This window comes from Caretta caretta, chromosome 1, assembly GCF_965140235.1.
Source record: "Caretta caretta isolate rCarCar2 chromosome 1, rCarCar1.hap1, whole genome shotgun sequence".
Lineage (NCBI taxonomy): Eukaryota > Metazoa > Chordata > Testudines > Cheloniidae > Caretta > Caretta caretta.
Genome location: NC_134206.1, coordinates 250,614,826 through 250,635,067, shown reverse-complemented (window position 1 = coordinate 250,635,067; position 20,242 = coordinate 250,614,826). Strand labels below are relative to the sequence as shown.

General features: G+C 42.9%; 1 protein-coding gene across 1 annotated transcript in view; it reads left to right on the top strand.

Annotated features, from left to right (window-relative positions):
- The first annotated feature begins 4,141 nt into the window (after positions 1 to 4,141).
- The window catches only part of AKR1D1 (aldo-keto reductase family 1 member D1), a 145,913-nt gene continuing 129,812 nt past the window's right edge, over positions 4,142 to 20,242 (top strand). Inside the window, exon 1 of the mRNA XM_048831097.2 lies at positions 4,142 to 4,235. Within this exon, the coding sequence (XP_048687054.1) occupies positions 4,200 to 4,235 (36 nt within the window). The 5' untranslated portion in view covers positions 4,142 to 4,199. The remainder of the gene's footprint in view (positions 4,236 to 20,242) is intronic.

The window sequence follows — 20,242 nt, the reverse complement described above, 5'->3', positions numbered from 1 at the left end:
GATGCCATTTCCCCCTTTTATATCTTCTTCCAACTTGCTGGAGAGCTCTTTTGCTATGACCTGGATCAAACAGTTCCCATTGTGTAGTGCTATCTCTGAGAGGTTTCTACTGTACACAGTTCCTGGGGTAATCCTGGAGCTTGTGTGCATCCCCTCAATGAGCCATTAACATAGTTTGGCCTTTTTTATTGTCATCCCTGAAAGGCTGCTTGTGGGGTTTCTCAACCTCACAACATGTTTCAGTAGCACACACACAGCCAAACTTCATAACTTCACATACGACAACAGCACATACCATCCAATGAGATATTAATATTTAGCCAATCGAGACTTTTAGAATGATACCTCACAAGGCATAGTATGTACAAAACATATCCTAATTATATGACAGTGGTAAATGTGGGGGTGCCAGGGTGTCACAGAAACCTCCACAACACGTTCAAAAGATGAGCCTGGGAACTTAAATTCTTAACTTTGCTAGACTCTAAAAATCATGGACTGAACAGGCCCTGGATTTATGGTTTACAATAATCTGTAACCCACTAACCCCATTTCACCTTGAATGGTCCCTTAGAATATGTGTTTACTTATGCTAAACAATCTGATCCACCTTATATTTAGCTGTGACTCTGAGCCCTGGTCTACACTACAGAGTTAGGTTGACGTAAGTTAGCTTATGGCACTTCAGTTGATGCAGTTACGGCGACACAATGTCAGTGTAGACACTGCAATGCTAACATCACCTGTTGCTGCCTTTCAGAAACCATCCCACAATGCTACACGCTGGCAGTTAAATCGGTGCAAGAGCTCCTGGTGAGGACATGCGCTGCCGACACAAGGAGTGTAGCATGGATGTGTAAAACCAATTCAATTACTGCACTGGCTGTACATCGATGTAACAGAGTATCTTTCCCAGGAAGAGCTCTGTGTAGCTCAAAAGCTTGTCTCTCTCACCAACAGAAGTTGGTCCAAGAAAAGATATTACCTCACTCAGCTTGTCTGTCTAATATTCTTAACTTGACTTAAGAAAGCATTTGAGTCTAAGCTTTTGTGGCAGCCATGGGGCTGTCTACTGCACATTGTGTGGGTCAGAATGAACAGATTTTATTTCATAGGATTACTATGGAGTTCTTTGTGGCATTACTTTTTGTGAAAATTCACTAGGTAACTTGGAAGTTAACTTACGTCACCACAGTAATGAAATTGGCCATCATACTCAGAAAATATATGTAAAAAGAAAAGGAGTACTTGTGGCACCTTAGAGACTAACCAATTTATTTGAGCATAAGCTTTCGTGAGCTACAGCTCACTTCATCGGATGCATACTGTGGAAAGTGTAGAAGATCTTTTTATACACACAAAGCATGAAAAAATACCTCCCCACACCCCACTCTCCTGCTGGTAATAGCTTATCTAAAGTGATCACTCTCCTTACAATGTGTATGATAATCAAGGTGGGCCATTTCCAGCACAAAACCAGGGTTTAACAAGAACGTCTGGGGGTGGGGGGTAGGAAAAAACAAGAGGGAATAGGTTACCTTGCATAATGACTTAGCCACTCCCAGTCTCTATTCAAGCCTAAGTTAATTGTATCCAATTTGCAAATGAATTCCAATTCAACAGTTTCAAAACCTTTTGTTTTTGGGGAAAACACTATCCCCAATAATGTCACGGCTAACCTGGTGGCTGAACTTTGTGACTTTGTCCTTACCCATAACTATTTTACATTTGGGGACAATGTATACCTTCAGATCAGCGGCACTGCTATGGGTACCCGCATGGCCCCACAGTATGGCAACATTTTTATGGCTGACTTAGAACAACGCTTCCTCAGCTCTCGTCCCCTAATGCCCCTACTCTACTTGCGCTATATTGATGACATCTTTATCATCTGGACCCATGGAAAAGAAGCCCTTGAGGAATTCCACCATGATTTCAACAATTTCCATCCCACCATCAACCTCAGCCTGGTCCAGTCCACACAAGAGATCCACTTCCTGGACACTACAGTGCTAATAAACAATGGTCACATAAACACCACCCTATACCGGAAACCTACTGACCGCTATTCCTACCTACATGCCTCCAGCTTTCACCCTGACCACACCACACGATCCATCGCCTAAAGCCAAGCTCTGCGATACAACTGCATTTGCTCCAATCCCTCAGACAGAGACAAACACCTACAAGATCTCTATCAAGCATTCTTACAACTACAATACCCACCTGCGGAAGTGAAGAAACAGATTGATAGAGCCAGAAGAGTTCCCAGAAGTCACCTACTACAGGACAGGCCTAACAAAGAAAATAACAGAACGCCACTAGCCGTCACCTTCAGCCCTCAACTAAAACCCCTCCAACGCATTATTAAGGATCTACAACCTATCCTGAAGGATGACGCAACACTCTCACAAATCTTGGGAGACAGGCCAGTCCTTGCCTACAGACAGCCCCCCAACCTGAAGCAAATACTCACCAGCAACCACACACCACACAACAGAACCACTAACCCAGGAACCTATCCTTGCAACAAAGCCCGTTGCCAACTGTGCCCACATTTTTATTCAGGGGACACCATCACAGGGCCTAATAACATCAGCCACACTATCAGAGGCTCGTTCACCTGCACATCCACCAATGTGATATATGCCATCATGTGCCAGCAATGCCCCTCTGCCATGTACATTGGTCAAACTGGACAGTCTCTACGTAAAAGAATAAATGGACACAGATCAGATGTCAAGAATTATAACATTCCTAAACCAGTCGGAGAACACTTCAATCTCTCTGGTCACACGATTACAGACATGAAAGTTGCGATATTCTTCAAATCCAAACTTCAAATCCAGACTCCAGCGAGAAACTGTTGAATTGGAATTCATTTGCAAATTGGATACAATTAACTTAGGCTTGAATAGAGACTGGGAGTGGCTAAGTCATTATGCAAGGTAACTTATTTCCCCTTGTTTTTTCCTACCCCCACTCCTCCTCAGACGTTCTTGTTAAACCCTGGATTTGTGCTGGAAATGGCCCACCTTGATTATCATACACATTGTAAGGAGAGTGGTCACTTTAGATAAGCTATTACCAGCAGGAGAGAGAGAGAGAGTGTGTGTGTGTGGGGGGGGAGGTGGGCGGGGAGAAAACCTGGATTTGTGCTGGAAATGGCCCACCTTGATTATCATACACATTGTAAGGAGAGTGGTCACTTTAGATAAGCTATTACCAGCAGGGGGGGGGGAGAGAGAGAGAGAGAGAGTGTGTCTGTCTGTCTGTCTGTCTGTCTGTCTGTGGGGGGGAGGTGGGCGGGGAGAAAACCTGGATTTGTGCTGGAAATGGCCCAACTTGATTACCATACACATTGTAAGGAGAGTGATCACTTTAGATAAGCTATTACCAGCAGGAGAGTGGGGAGGTATTTTTTCATGCTTTGTGTGTATAAAAAGATCTTCTACACTTTCCACAGTATGCATCCGATGAAGTGAGCTGTAGCTCACGAAAGCTTATGCTGAAATAAATTGGTTAGTCTCTAAGGTGCCACAAGTACTCCTTTTCTTTTTGCGAATACAGACTAACACGGCTGTTGCTCTGAAAAAAGAAAACATATTTGGTGCTATGGTATATGTAAGCAACTTTTCAGTTCACAGTGTACTATCATTTATTCTCTGTTTCTCACAGCTGCAGACTTTCAGAATTAACATGCTTAGCATAGCCTACTGGAATACAAATAGGGCTGCCACTCCTCTGGGAATGGCAGTGTCACAGATTGTATGATTTCCTATTTAGTTTAAGAGGTTGCAAAGGCCGCTAGCATTTTTCCATCCCTTCCTACCTTCAAGCCTGAAACATTCAGTTGCTGATTAGGTTTCTCATAATACGAGGTAAGGATCCAATGCAGTGTTCCCAATTTTGCAGGCAAGAAATGCAACATCAGGAACTTGTACCAAATGTTGGAAAGCTCTTTTAGGACATCAGAGGAATTCAGAGGCCCTGTCCTCTGAATTCTGTTACAGGCTCAACATTTCCTTTTAGCAGAAAAGCAGCTCTACCTATCAATGATAAATCTGACTTCCAAATGACATGAACTTTGGTCATCAAATCTCTCTAGGACAAGCTAATCAGACGTGTCAGCCAGGTCCACTCCTGACTACATGTGCCACTAAAACCTCCACAGAAATTCTCCTGAGAGATGAGATGAGATGTTAACACCAGAGTCCTGGCCAAATTCCATTAAGGTAATTATATTCTACCTCTCTAAATTTGTCCTGTCATTTCAATTTTCTATGGTATTCTTTTGTCTCTTCCTTCCTGTCCTAAATTGTTGCATAGCATCACTGTGTCTTTTTAAAACAGCTGTAAGGTTTCAACTCTAGGTAGCTACATTCTCAGTTGTGAGAGAAACAATTTCTTCATATTCCTTACCTACTTTAGACATGTGGTATAAAATTTAATTACAGTAGCTAACATTAGAGCCTATTAGGAAAGATTAAAGTATACAGCAAGAGTACCAAGTATTATTATTTAAAATATGGATGGACTGTAACTCTGAACATATTAAAGAAATATTGTCATATCCTGATGTTCCTACTTTCTCTGTTATATTATACATACTTTCCTACTCATAATATGTACTTAGAAGCTTGAAAGTAATATTTCCTTCCCAAGGTGATTTTTCTTTTTTCCATTTGACAAACAAACAGTCTCCCCATCATCACAAACATTTCTTATGAAGCACAACCTAGTATAAATTTTCCAGTCTATGTCTTCCTGGCTGTCATAAGCATTGGCTTTTAGGCATTACTGCAATATAAACATTTTTGTTTGGTTTGTACAGTGTCCAGCACAATGGGGTTCTAGCCATGATGGTACCTCTCAAGTGCTACAGAAACACAAATAATAAATGTGTTAAATACAGCCAGCTGAAATTTTGTCAACAAAATATTTGTTGACAAAAAACAACTTCTTGTCAAAAATTAAAATGTGTCCCTTTCCCAGTAACATAATGGAAACTAAAGCCAAAATTATTTTTACAAAATAATATAGTTTTCTGTCAATGCTCTTGGTTTTAAAAAAAAAAATTGTTTTGGGGATTTTGAAAACTAACTTCTGTTGCAGAGTGCCAGCTTTGCCTCAGGGGGTCCTGTGCTTCTAGGCAGTTAGATTTCAGAGTAGCAGCCATGTTAGTCTGTATCTGCAAAAAGAAAAGGAGGACTTGTGGCACCTTAGAGACTAATAGATTTATTTGACCATAAGCTTTCATGAGCTATAGCTCACTTCATCATAGCTCACAAAAGCTTATGCTCCAATAAATGTGTTAGTCTCTAAGGTGCCACAAGTACTCCTTTTTTTTAGGCAGTTAGAGTTTGCCTCAGAGGTTTGCTGTGACCCTGAGTGTAGCCTCTCTCCCCTCCTAGAGGGTAAACATCTGATGAAGTGAGCTGTAGCTCACAAAAGCTCATGCTCAAATAAATTCGTTAGTCTCTAAGGTGCCACAAGTACTCCTCAGCTTACTGAGTCACCTTCATGATCGGCCAGTCAATGGGTTTGGCGTAAGAACCTACTTTATAGTCCCTGTCTTCCCTCTCAGTGAGCATTTGTGTAGGGGGAGAGAGAACCTGGGCCCACCCTCTTCTCCAGGTTCCAGCTCAGGAACCCTAATTGGCAGTAGAAACAGGTAGTTTTCCTATACTCCCAGAGCTATAGCCCTTCCTGGGGCTACTTTCCCAAAAGGCCCCTCCTAGGTACCTGACCATGTGTATTCTCCCAGCTCTTTTACTACAAACTATCTTTCTCCCAGACCTCCCACAACACACCTTCCTGCTCCCAGCTCCTACCAGCCTGCCTTGCTGAAGGGGCTTCCTTTTAAACTAGCCCCAGCCAGTTCTAAATGGGCTTCAGGTGATCTGATTAGCCTGTTCCCTTGATTGCTTCTAATCAGTTCTTAATTGGTTTCAGGTGTCTTATGTCTGCCTGACTTAATTGCTTCTAGCACCTTCCTGACTGCTCTGGGGTAGCTCCTGCCCTGGTCATTCAGGAAACAGAAAAGTATTCATCAAGTGTGTTTTCCTTCTACCAGACTCCTGTACCCAACTGATCTGGGTCTGTCACACTTCCTAAAAACCTTAATGTTTTTAAAATTGAAAACTGTTTTTGAAAAACTGGGGGAAAAAAAGCTGTTTTTTTAAAACAAACAAACCTAAATTGTGGTGAATTTTGACAAAATGCTACTTTTCCCAAAAATTGGCATGTTTTTGCCCACTCAAATAAATAAATAAATAAATAATATTGGTGAAATGTTCAGTGTCAGTGTGGGTCTCTGCTCCTCAGAAGCCATTCAAAACACGCATGTATGCAGTAAGAGATTTTTTTTCCCCTTTAAAAAAATATTTGGTGACACTAAAATGGCAATTTTTTGGTCACTGGCAATCAGCAGGACAATGTCAGCTAAAATGTAACAGTCTTTTAGCCAGTCATATTTTGGCCCTAGCCTAGTTGAGATTCTCACTTCAGAACTGTTACCATTCAGTTTTTGTAGCTTGGGAGCCTAGTTTTTCTGAACCAAGACAAAGTGATTCCTTCCAATGAAACAGAATATTCAGATTATTCTCCTCTTCTCTGAGAGAAGTGAAAGGGCATCATTGTGGATCATTAAGAAAACAGCACTCTATTAGCACTGACAACAATAATACTGAGAAGGAATTTGGGAGTTCTGTTTATGCACATTACACTTCAAACAAATGGTTCTTTGGGAGCTTGAGTGGTTTTGTGTGGAGCTGAGCTAACTTTCCTGAGCCTAACAGTTGCCATCCAGAAAAAAAAAATCCTGTCTCCATGGAAACATTTGAGGTGGACCAAGCATGGATTAATCAAAATACAATGAATCCTTTTTGCAAGGTAGTGGGAAAAAAATTCCAGTTTAAAGTGAGCACTGCTTTGCCTTCCTCCCATTCACACTGGAAAGCATGGGAAATTCACCACAGAGGCAAATGTGACACACACTTTGATTAGTATGGTAGTAAGTTCGGTTCTTTTTTACATCTATAATTAAAATGTGGTTATGAACTTGTTAAAGAAAGAGAGGAGACCAAATTAAAACTCTCACGGTGCCTCTTTTATTCTCCACTGACTTTCCTATCAAATTAGCTCAGTTTAGGCTGATAATTCATAAAAGGATGCTTGTGAATTGTTAGCATTGCAAGCTAATTCTGGGGTCTACAATGTTAACTGTGGTTTCTCTGTTTCACATGATAAAATATCATTCCCAGCTATCACATCACCAGAAGAGAAGGTTCTATAATCAGAATGTACTTGGTAGTTCTGCTGATGCATGAAAATGAGCAAACAATGTAATTGGTTCAAAAAAGAAACCCTGTTAGACAATGTTCTGTGTAAAGAGTCCATCCAAACAGACTACAGTTCTCCTCCAGCTTTATAAGACCACTTCTGCTAAGGAAATTTTTTTTTGGTCCCTTGAGTTACCACTACAGACAGATTTTACTGTCATTCAGCTCAAACTTTTGTGACAACATCACTGTCACTGCAATATGTTAATAAAAATTCATTTTTAAATCAGTAAACCGAAAAGAAAACTCTCTGAAGACATGACCCGGAAGGGCAGCACATACTGATTTCAGTGAAAACAGTTAGGCCATTGTCAATTTTTTATGAAAATCCTATTCAGTCAATAACATAGCACTAATTCTATAGCAGAAAACTATAAAGGCTACTTGAAAGGGAGGCTCTAGTCTGAAAAATGCGTGAAAATGGTATTAGAGAGACAGGGTGGGTGAGATAATATCTTTTATTGGAACAACTACTGTTGGGGAGAGAGAGGAGCTTAGGAGCCACACACAGAGAGCTCTTCTTCAGGTCTGGGAAAGTTACTCCCAGCATCACAGCTAAATTCAAGGTGGAACAGATTGTTTAGCATAAATAGTTAGCACATATTGTAAGGGACCATTCAAGGTAGAATGGCCTGTTAACACTAATGTATATAACAATGGTGTTGGCAGGGTTCCATGTTTGTGTTTTAGAAAGGCTCAGTATCAAATATGCTTAGCTAACAAGTACTTTTTTTCCTAATGACATTCAGCCTGGGATCTGAGAATCAATCAAAAATGGGTTTTTCTTCTCATGCATCATCACCAGTAATAAAGATTCTGATGATGCCAAACTGCCATGCCAGTTATGCCTGTGCAAACCCTTTGTCTGCAGTAGATTTGCACAGATGTCGCTTTGTAAAGAATTCTTAGGGCTTGTCAACACTTGCAATGCTACAGTGGCACAGCTGCAGCTCCATTGTGGCACTTCAGTGTAGACACTACCTATGCCAATTAGAGGGGTTCTTCCACTGGAGTAGGTAATCCAGCTCCCCAAGAGGCGATAGCTAGGTGGATGGAAGAATTCTTCTGTTGACCTCACTCTCCACACCAGGGGTTAGGTTGGCTGTGGATTTTTCACACCCTGGGAGACATATTTTTTAGTGTAGACCAGGACTTAGATTGGAATGTACAATGCAATTCTGTTGACGCACAAGAAGGAATAGAATCCTAAATCACTCCCTTAGCCATTGGCACCTGTAATTTTAAAAGGATTAATGCTGCAAAACCTCATTTTTGTCATTCAAGCTAGCAGACATAACTCTCAATACACAACAATCTGTTGAGTAAGATAACACCATTATTTAACACAGTCACTTACCACAATAGAAACACAGTGAGCAACAGGATACACAAGTTCAATTATTATTTGCATTACAGTAACACACACAACATGCTAGGTGTTGTCCAAACAGGGAAGACATCCTCCCTTCCAAGACAGCTTGCAGACTAAGACAATCACAGCATGCAAAGGGTGGGAATAAGGGACAAAGTTTTTACAGAAGTAAAGCAAAAAAAGTTACCTTATTATTTCTGTCTGTGCTCTTTTGTTATTAACTGTTATCAAGTTCTGGAAAAATAGGCCACAGACTTTTAAATTTTCTGCTGCAGATCCATCGGCCACAGAATCAGGTGTGACAGAATCTTATGGGCTACAGTAATTGTCAATGATGTGGACACATAGAAACATATTCACTGTATGGGGATAACAAAGGGGTTTCCTCCTTCACTAGAAAGTTAGATGAAAATTACTTATCACTACACAAGGAATTTCCCTACATTTTAAAACCAGAATATGCAGCATTTTCCCCCTACAGCAATTCTTTTAAATCTGATGGTTAATTTCTACACTGGTTTCTTTATGCTGCTCAGTATATTGTTGCCAATTATTTGAGGGCTACATTATATATTCCTAAAATACCATATTAAGAGACCGGAGAAAAAAAATCCTACAAAAAAGAAAAACATTTAAATGCTTTGGGTTAGAAGTGCCACCTAGTGGTTCTTCTACTCCCTGCATCACAGCAGGACTGGTTTCACTAATCCTAAACCAACGCAACAGATTCAGCTCTAGTCCTAAAACTCCAATGAATGTAATTCGACAACCTCCTGAACCATTGGTTTAGCAAGCAAGATTTTCCTCATGGTAAAGTTTAGTTTACATTGCACCAGAGACGACATATTACTTATTGTTCAGTCCTCACTGAGAACTGAAATAATGGATTGCCCTTCCTTATTAGGCCCAGGCCTATATCCCGATAGCTATGTCTGCTCTTCTCCTTTTCTCAAGATTGGAAATGCTCAATTCTATTAACCCTTCCTCAAAATTAATAAAACCATCCACACAGTAAAGGACTGAGTGCTATCCTAGTACCATTAGTAGTAATGGACAATGAAGCCTTTTATTCAGAGAAATACATACATTAGGAGTTCACATATGTGCAGAAGTAAAAATCAGAATCCACTTTGCCTAAAAATATGCTTGATATTACACTGGCCTGCAAAAATTCGTTCACACTGATAGATGAACCACTGGTAACTAGTCTGCTCCCAAGTCCCAACCCTGAGGATTCCTCCCCTTCCTCCCTGCTGACATCATTCTGACTAGGCCTTAAATTGGAAACGGAAAAGTTGAGTTTTCCACCAAAAGGGATGCATTAAAAATAAAAAATAAAAAATGTGGCTTTAACCTGCACAGGGACCAAATCTTTCCCTATGTTTAGGGCCCTACCAAATTCACAGCCATGAAAAATGCATCATGGACTGTGAAATCTGATCTCCCGCTGCGAAATCTGGTCTTTTGTGTGCTTTTACCTTATACTATATGGATTTCACGGGGGGAGACCAGCGTTTCTCAAATTGGGGGTCCTGACCAAAAAGGGAGTTTCGGGGGGGGGGGGGTGTCACAAAATTATTTTAGGGGAGTCGTGTTATTGTCACCCTTACTTCTGTGCTGCCTTCAGAGCTGGGTGGCAGGAGAGTGGCGGCTGTTGGCCGGCCAACCAGCTCTGAAGGCAGTGCCTCGCCAACAGCAGTGCAGAAGAAAGGGTGGCAATATCATACCAGGCCACCCTTAGTTCTGCGTTGCTGCCTTCAGAGCTGGGCGGCCGGAGAGTGACGGCTGCTGATGGAGGGCCCAGCTCTGCAGGCAGCAGCGCAGAAGTAAGGGTGGCAACACCACACCAGGTCATCCTTACTTCTGCGCTGCTGCTGGCGGCAGCTCTGCCTTCAGAACTGGGTTCCTGGCCAGCAGCCACCGCTCTCCAGCTGCCTTGCTCTGAAGATAGTGCCGCTGCCAGCAGCAGGGCAGAAATCAGGGTAGCAGTGCCACAACCCCCCTACAATAACCTTGCGACCCCTCCTGCCCCACAACTCCTTTTTGAGTCAGGACCCCTACAGTTACACCACTGTGAAATTTCAGATTAAAATAGCTGAAATCATGACATTTATCATTTCAAAATTTCTATGACTATGAAATTGACCAAAATGGACCCTGACTTTGGTAGGGCCTTACCTATGTTGTTCAAATGCACTAGAGAAAGAGGGAGAGAGAGCATTTTCACCCCCTCATCCACAGCACACTCACACAGCAAGGAGGCAGGATTCCTCATTAGAGCTCTTTCTGGTCATTCCTCCTCAATAAGTACAGTACTGTAGTTTGGACGTGTAGCTCTTTCCCCACTCACCCTGCATGCTAATGTTGAAGAACAGAAAACCAAAGTTACCTGTCCTAGACAAGCTCAGCTTTTTATAATTCAGAGTGCCTGAAGTCACGCTGCCTCCATCACAAAAACCCTCCCTACCCCCACCCCTGCCCCGCAAGCTGCCTGAACTCCTACCTCTGGCAGACTTCCAGTTTGCCTACAGGTAGCTGGCAGAGCAGCCCAGAAGGCTGTGCACATGACTACTCTAGGAAAGATGACAGCACACAAGCAGAGCTATTGAAGATGTGAAATGGACACACAACTCTGAAGTGTCCCTCATTTTTAGGGACTTCACTCATTTTAGTCCCAAAGTTACCTGCATTCCACACAAATTTGGTGTTTTCTCACTTCCCCTCTTCAAAGTTATTTACTAGAGCTGATCACAAATGCCAATTACTTTTCCACTGGAAATGTTGCCAAATATTTGTTTTTTCCCCAAAGTTCCCACATGCATTTTTCATTTTTTTTTTCAACTGAAGAAAGATTCAGTTTTCAAAAAACAATTTCAGTAAAATGTTTCAGTTGTTGGTAAGCATTTTTTGTTTTCAGAAAACAAAGACAGAAGGCTTTTATTGAAAAGCAAAACAAAACATTTTTTCTTAAATACCAATTATTGAAAATTGCAATGAAATTCCCCGCAGAAATGTACATTCTGGTTAAAAAACCAAAAAACCAAAAAAACCAAAAATGTTTTGACAGTTTTTTTTAAAAAGCTCTATTAGTTACATAAGAAATAAAGAATAAGGACACTGAGGTTATAGAGAGATTATAGCTGAGGGTATCAGTCTCACAACATTTCATATTTCCTCAGTGAATAATATTTCCTCAGTGAATATTCCTCAGTGAATAATAATAATAATAATAATAATATGTGTCCCAAATCTGGGCCATGGCATATTGAGAAATATGGGGCTGGCCCTGGCTCACCAGCAGCTGGCAAAGAAAGGACAAAATAGGGAGACTTCTCTGTGCTCCAAGGCTGGGTGGCTGTTGAGGTGGGGTATAATAATAATAATAATACATAGCTATAACCTTCATTATATAAGATAATACTTATACCTGTCTCTTCATAAGTAGGTTTCAAAGAGCTTTACAAAGGAGGTCAGTATCATTAGCTCTATTTTTAGGTGGGGAAACAGAGGCACAGAGGAGAGACGTGACTTGCCCACAGTCACACAACAGGTAAGGGGTTGAGCCAGGAAAAGAACCCTGGTCCCCCCAGCCCTAGTCTAGTGCTCTATCCACTAGATCAAATAGCCCGACTTGATTATGTAAAGAGTTGTCACTTTGGATGGGCTAGCACCAGCAGGAGAGTGAATTTGTGTGGGGGGGTGGAGGGTGAGAAAACCTGGATTTGTGCTGGAAATGGCCCACCTGATGATCACTTTAGATAAGCTATTACCAGCAGGACAGTGGGGTGGGAGGAGGTATTGTTTCATATTCTCTGTGTATATATAAAGTCTGCTGCAGTTTCCACGGTATGCATCCGATGAAGTGAGCTGTAGCTCACGAAAGCTCATGCTCAAATAAATTGGTTAGTCTCTAAGGTGCCACAAGTACTCCTTTTCTTTTTGCGAATACAGACTAACACAGCTGTTCCTCTGAAACCTGTCATTGCGTCTTAAGGGGCTTTTCTCAGATATTGGCATGGCAGGAAATCCAAATTGGAGCAGTTAGGCGGTAAGGAGAGGGGAGAGGGTGACAGAGACAAAAACAGCGAAAAATCAATACGAACTTCTAAAAACTGCTAACTCTTAACAAAATTTACAAAAAACAAACAGATGAAACAAAGTAGTTTTTGGAACTTGTTCTTTTAAGCACACCTCTTCTGGAGGCCAGGTGAATGATTCACCATTAAAACCAGTGCAGTCAGCAAGATATTTTCTTCAGTATTTAGGCCTGGTTCCCCACATGAACAGACACTATTTTAATTAAGGTAGTATTTTTTTTTAAACTAATTAGGTTAATGTGATGCACGTTTGTGGGTTAATGTGATGCACGTTTGTGGGCTTGCCTACACACAAGAGTTGCACCAGTCGAATTTAGCTTAGTTTAAAAACGAATTTAGGGCTTGTCTTCACATACAGTGCAACAGTGGCACAGCGGCACTGCTGTAGCGCTTTAGTGAAGACACTACTGTGCTGAGGGGAGAGCGGCTCTCATTGGTGTAGTTAATCCAGCTCTCTGAGAGGTGGTAGCTATGTACAGTGTGCCCTTGTTGCCAAGAAGGCCAATGGCATTTTGGGGCGTATAAGTAGGGGCACTGCCAGCAGATCGAGGGACGTGATCGTCCCTCTCTATTCGACACTGGTGCGGCCTCATCTGGAGTACTGTGTCCAGTTTTGGGCCCCACACTACAAGAAGGATGTGGATAAATTGGAGAGAGTCCAGCGAAGGGCAACAAAAATGATTAGGGGTCTGGAACACATGACTTATGAGGAGAGGCTGAGGGAGCTGGGATTGTTTAGTCTACGGAAGAGAAGAATGAGGGGGGATTTCATAGCTGCTTTCAACTACCTGAAAGGTGGATCCAAAGAGGATGGATCTAGACTATTCTCAGTGATAGCAGAGGACAGGACAAGGAGTAATGGTCTCAAGTTGCAGTGCGGGAGATTTAGGTTGGATATTAGGAAAAACTTTTTCACTAGGAGGGTGGTGAAACACTGGAATGTGTTACCTAGGGAGGTGGTGGAATCCCCTTCCTTAGAAGTTTTTAAGGTCAGGCTTGACAAAGCCCTGGCTGGGATGATTTAGTTGGGATTGGTCCTGCTCTGGGCAGGAGGTTGACTAGATGGCCTCCAGAGGTCCTTTCCAACTCTGTTATTCTATGATTCTATGTCAACATAGCGCTGTCTATGTATGGGATTAGGTCGGTATAACTGCATCGCTCAGGGGTGTGGATTTTTCATACCCCTGAGCAATGTAGTTATGCCGATACAGCTCTCTAGCTGGGATCGGCAACCTTTGGCATGCGGCCTGCCAAGGTAAGCCCCCTGGCGGACCGGGCCAGTTTGTTTACCTGCCACGTCCGCAGGTTCAGCCGATCGCAGCACCCACTGGCTGTGGTTCGCTGTTCCAGACCAATGGGGGCTGCAGGAAGCAGCACGGGCCAAGGGATGACCTGGCCATCATTTGGGATCCCAACTTCAACCTTTGTTTTACTTGTTTATCGTGTTGAAAGGGAGCATGACATAGATATTTGAGCACTGAACTAGGAGTTAGGACTCCAGAATTGGGTTCCTGAATCTGCCAGTGGGCAAGTCACCTTCCCCCTTTGTGTCTGTTTCCCCATCTGTAAATTGTGGGTACTTAACTACCCCACAGGGAGCTGTAGGGAGGTTCATTAGCATTTGCAAAATTACACTGAGATCTTCAGATGAAAGGTGCTTAGAAGTGGTAAATAATACCTTGATTCAGATGAAAGAAAAGGAGTACTTGCGAATACAGACTAACACGGCTGCTACTCTGAACCCTTGATTCAGATGATTCGTGTCATTGTATTTCAGACCCAGCTATTAACATTAGAAAGGTTGGCGGGTGCAGTTGTCCTCTGAAAAGGGACATGCTGTGTTGTTATCTCCCATTGTTCCTGTGCTTTGCTCTGTGGCTTTCCAAACAAACCTGGTTTCCCTCCCCGCAGATTGTGAAATGCTACTTTATTGATTCACATAAGTTCAGGCGAAATTGTGCTCCCTTTAGCACTGCAGAACTAATTCAAACTGAGGAGGAGGAGGAGGAAGCAGGTTTTTATTCTGGCTCACTCACCATCAGCAAGCTTGCTATCAGAGTATCCATGCAGCAGCATAATTTTCCAGGGCTATTCACTGCCAGCCACCACTGTGGAGCCTGCTTTGTGTTCTACTGTCTTTCTAACTTCCTCTGAGCATCTGTGTGAGAGGAGTGAGAAGCTCAGCTGGAGCTTACCCCTTGCTCCCTGGGCCCAGAGAGTGTTCCTGTGCTTTTTCCCAACCCTGCTTTCTGTCTCCAGCAACAGCTTCTTTCTTTTTTTCTCTCCTTCTTTCCTGATTCTATCTTCCTTTTTCTTGGGAGACAACTGAAATTCATCATTCGCCTACAGCAGAAGTTGGTTTCGGTCTCATCATACATAACAAAGCTGAGAGAGAGAGAGAGAGATGTTTAAAACAAACCACCTTCTTTTCCTTTCCATCAAGTATCATGAACATGCCTGGAACCATATACACACATTCCTGGCAGAGCATTGTCACAGCTCCCCCAACTCAATGGCCCATGGCCCATCTGCGCGTACCCCCCACCCCCATGTTACCAGGCTTCTGTGGTTACAAAGTATTACAGTGGAATCATCCCTGCATAAGCCTAAACTCACTGGGAATTTACTGGTTTCAGAGTAACAGCCGTGTTAGTCTGTATTCGCAAAAAGAAAAGGAGTACTTGTGGCACCTTAGAGACTAACCAATTTATTTGAGCATGAGCTTTCGTGAGCTACAGCTCACTTCATCGGATGCATACCGTGGAAACTGCAGCAGACTTTATATACACACAGAGAATATGAAACAATACCTCCTCCCACCCCACTGTCCTGCTGGTAATAGCTTATCTAAAGTGATCATCAGGTTGGGCCATTTCCAGCACAAATCCAGGTTTTCTCACCCTCCACCCCCCCACACAAACCCTTGTGGAGGGTGAGAAAACCTGGATTTGTGCTGGAAATGGCCCAACCTGATGATCACTTTAGATAAGCTATTACCAGCAGGACAGTGGGGTGGGAGGAGGTATTGTTTCATATTCTCTGTGTGTATATAAAGTCTGCTGCAGTTTCCACGGTATGCATCCGATGAAGTGAGCTGTAGCTCACGAAAGCTCATGCTCAAATAAATTGGTTAGTCTCTAAGGTGCCACAAGTACTCCTTTTCTTTTTGGGAATTTACTGCTCACATTCATTTTCCTGTTCCCGAACATATGGTATCACAGCAAGGGGATGGGTCAGCTCTATTGTGTACCAGAGATCATAAGGCTGCTAGATATTGTACGGGGATTACTGGATTAGTTGGGCACTGTTTCCATCTCCTGGTGCTTCGTGAAAGCTGAGTGAAATTTATAGGGTGAGATGGATCTGTCGTAGCTTTATTTGACTGCACACAGTAGTAGCGCTCTAACAACTAAGTCTACCAGAGGGGCTCTGACAGAGAAGTAGTTACGACAGAATTTACTAAGAAATCTGGATGCCAAACCTTCCCCATGAAACTGCACTGCAAGACTCTGAATTCACAGCAGCTGCACTGGTATTCTGTTTAGGCAGTAGAATTTGGGGCAAAAGTCAGTTAATTTCAGCGAGAAATAGCTTTAGCCCAAAGTCCCATGAAGGTGCTTATATAGCCACCATCAGCATAGGATCTGAACACTTCCCAAGTATTCAAAAATAGAAACAACTGCCTCTCTCTTCCATCCCTCCTCCCCAGTCTGTTGGAGAAGTTTATGCGGTGGGGTTGGGTGGGTGTGTTATATATATCACTGTGTATGTCTAAGAAGATTTTACACATAAGGAATTGGAGGGTATGATCAGAGTTACAATATTGTCAACCTGGGGCATTCAAACATCATGAGGTTTACTTTAAAAAAAATTAAAAGATTTATAAACAAAAAAGTAGGCTCTCTTAATTTGCCTTCTGATTTCTGAGCTTTTTGGGTGCATTTGGGTCACATTTTCAAGCTTTTCTCTGAAACCGTGAGCCACCATGCCTCAGTGAGTCACAGCTGGGGATGCCAAATTCAGGGCAGACTGCTGAGAAATGGGGCAGACTTGCCCCAAACTGGTGGATATTCTATCATTAGACTCTACCAAGCCAGTATCAAAGTGAACTTCTGTAGCACCACACTGGTTACCAACAAGCCAAAAACAGGATCTCCTTAGGCATTCCAGCCCTTGGCTCACCACCCACACACTGAATTTTATGATGAATGGTTACTGAAAACCCATTTAGTCATATATAGAGTCCTTCCATTCCCAAGAGATCAGCCACATTGCCAGGTCAATATATAACTCAGATCTTGTGCAATAATCATACTGATGCTAATCCTTTAGTAACTAAACACTAAAGGTTTAATCAGAAAAGAACAGAAGAGTGTTATAAATGATTAATAGATCCTATACATACTAGTGATTGCAAAGTCCTTATACCAGGTTTGAAGCAGTGATGGAAGAAACTGAAAGCTTGAAAAAGTCTCTCTGGAATTACTCAAACAGATTGGGGTGGGGTGGGGGGGGGGGGGGGGGCTCATCAGTCCTGGTTCAAAGTTTCCTTGTTAGAAATCCAGTCCAGAGAAAAGAAGCAGCAAATGAAGAAAAAATGGAGGTATCTCAGGTGCCTTTTTATATCCTCTCCCCATGTGCATGGAATTTTACTGGCCCAAACAAAGCCCACAGCCCAGGTTCATGGAAAATTACTGGCCCAAGATGGAGTCCAGGGTCACATGAGCATATCACATGCCCTTATATGCTTTGATGACTCACAGAGGCAGCTATTGCGCATATTTTTTCTGAAGCATCCACAAGAAAGGCTTACTAGGCGGGATGGATAATTTCAATGGCCCAATGTGAGTTGAGAGGCCTTAATGGGCCATCAACACATAGCTGTCTGGCCCTAATGTAAATTCTATCCAGTGGGTGTTACCCAGGAATACAACATATGTGTAAGATACCAGTACACAGCCAATATTCATAACTTCAGATACAAAGATGATACATGCGTATAAACAGGATAATCACACTTAGCAATTCAGAACTTTTCCATTGAGACCTTCCATGACATACTTAGTACAAGATTTGTTGCAATTGTGTAACAGTGGCAATGTCAATTACATAAATGGTCATATTCAATCATACAGCATCACACCATGTGGGCTAGAACTTACAAGAAAGAAAGAAAGAAACTCACAAAACCACTTGACTTTAGGGGCTAGGAGTTAAAAAAAACACCACCACCAACTTATCTCAAGACTCACGATAAAATTGTGAGAATTTGCAACACTGCATTTACAACATTGCTTGAGATCTTTCCAGGTAATAATCAGTGTGCTGCCTGTCCTGAATCTGTCTATACAAATGCCATCTTGTAGCTGCCAGATAAAGTTGCAGTGCTGATCTATGAAAAGACTGTATGGGGTATTTTTTCCATCATGGGGGTTTCACTTGTCAAAACAGTCCCTGAAGTTTGACGTTTCAGTTTCATGGAATGAGTTTGATGCTCCTGAGCCTAATAAAATACAAGTTGTGCAGCAACTTCAAGCTGCCTGCTTTAGATTTCACTCTGAAAGCCTTGGGGGAAGAAACCTCACGAGTAAGAGAGTAACACCTGGTCAGACTCCTTTGATAAACTCCAACTTTCTAGCTGGCCAAAGTTTCCTGATTTTGATTTACAGTACAGACTGCACATGACTAGAATCTACCTGTGATATGGTGTGGAATGGTTAAATGTTGTTAGTGCAGGCTCCTCCTGTTATGGGGGCCTCTGAACCTTGATGGGATGTTTTGATTAGGCCTCTATGTACTGTGTATTGGCTTCAAAGGATTACAACTATGTCCAATTGAATTGGATGGGCTAACCTAGTGGTGGGCAACCTGCGGCCCGCACGCTACCCATAAAGGTAATCCACTGACGGACCACGAGACAGTTTATTTACATTGATTGTCCTCAAGCACGGCTGCCCGCAGCTCCCAGTGGCTGCGGTTTGCCGTTCTCGGCCAATGGGAGCTGTGGGAAGTGGCGGCCAGCATGTCCCTGTGGCCCACGCCGCTTCCCGCAGCTTCCATTGGTTGGGAACGGTGAACCACAGCCACTAGGAGCTGCGGACGGCCATCTCTGCAGATGATCAATGTAAACAAACTGTCTCGAGGTCTGCCAACAGATTACCCTGATAGGCCGCATGCAGCCCACAGGACCACAGGTTGCCCAGCACTGGGCTAGACTCTGCAAGGACTACAACCCCGTGATGTTTGGCACCTTTTGGAGGAGGGACATTTTGAACTTTGCTCCAGGATCCTGTATCTGGGTTAAGTGGAAAATCAGGAGGTCCTACAGGGATTGCATTGATAGGCTGGGAGACAGAAGGGCAGGACTGGCTAAGGGAAGCTGGAGAAGAGAAAGGAAGCTGGGCCTAGAGCTCTGTGGTGCTGCCTTGACAGAATTGAGAGTCTGATGGGACTGGACCTAGAGGCAGTTGCCCTTGTTGGGAGCTGGAGATTTGAAAGGCTCTGCTGTCAAGCTGCCGCTGCTGAGACCACATGATTGGTGCAGGCCAGGCTGTACGTGCAGGCCTGCTAGCCCCAAGCTTCAGCACCTTGACTCCTTCTCAGCAGCCAGCCACTGAAAGCTGCAGCCAGAATGTGCTGGTTGCACTTGCACTGGTGGATTCTGAGCTGTGCCCACAGACAAAAGTGTGAGTACCCAGCGATGATCCTCCTTGTTTGGGGTGACCCTATCAAGTCCCTCGGTGGGCTGGCATGCAAGCCATGGCACTAGGGACAACATCTCATCACAGGCTAGCCAAGGTGAAGACCAGCGAGCTTGTAAGAAAACCTTAGTGCTGGTGGTTTTGTTTGATGACGAGGATTGTTACCAGCTACTGCTGTGTCAGTCTGAACCTGCTCTATATGAAAGTGTCTCGCTCCTATTATCTGGACTGCCTCTGCTAATTCAGAGATACCTAGTGCTGCCCTTGAACTCCCATTCGTCAAGCGTGCCATTGCAAGGAAGTGTCTGGGATTTTAAAACTGCAGGAGAGTGAGCACAACTGGAGGGGTTCAGATGGTATAATGTTAACCAAATTAACGTGTACATTTAAGTTTTGGGTTTTGTTTTGTTTTTAACATAAGCCTCAGTTGTAGTGAGTAGTGGTTACATTTACTTTAATGTTTATAAGTTGTTACCATTAGCTGAACTGTTGTGATGCCACCTATTGACTTGTCACAATCAGTACAGCATTGTGCTACTCTATTTTATTCTGTTGCGTCATCATTGCATTTTGCTCTATTACTTCTAAGGCCTGGTCTACACTACAGTTAGGTTGACGTAAGGCCGCTTACATCGACCTAACTGTAAGCGTCTACACTAAAACATAGCTCCCATTGATGTAACTTGCCCATTACACCGACTTAATAACTCCACCCCCATGAGAGGCATG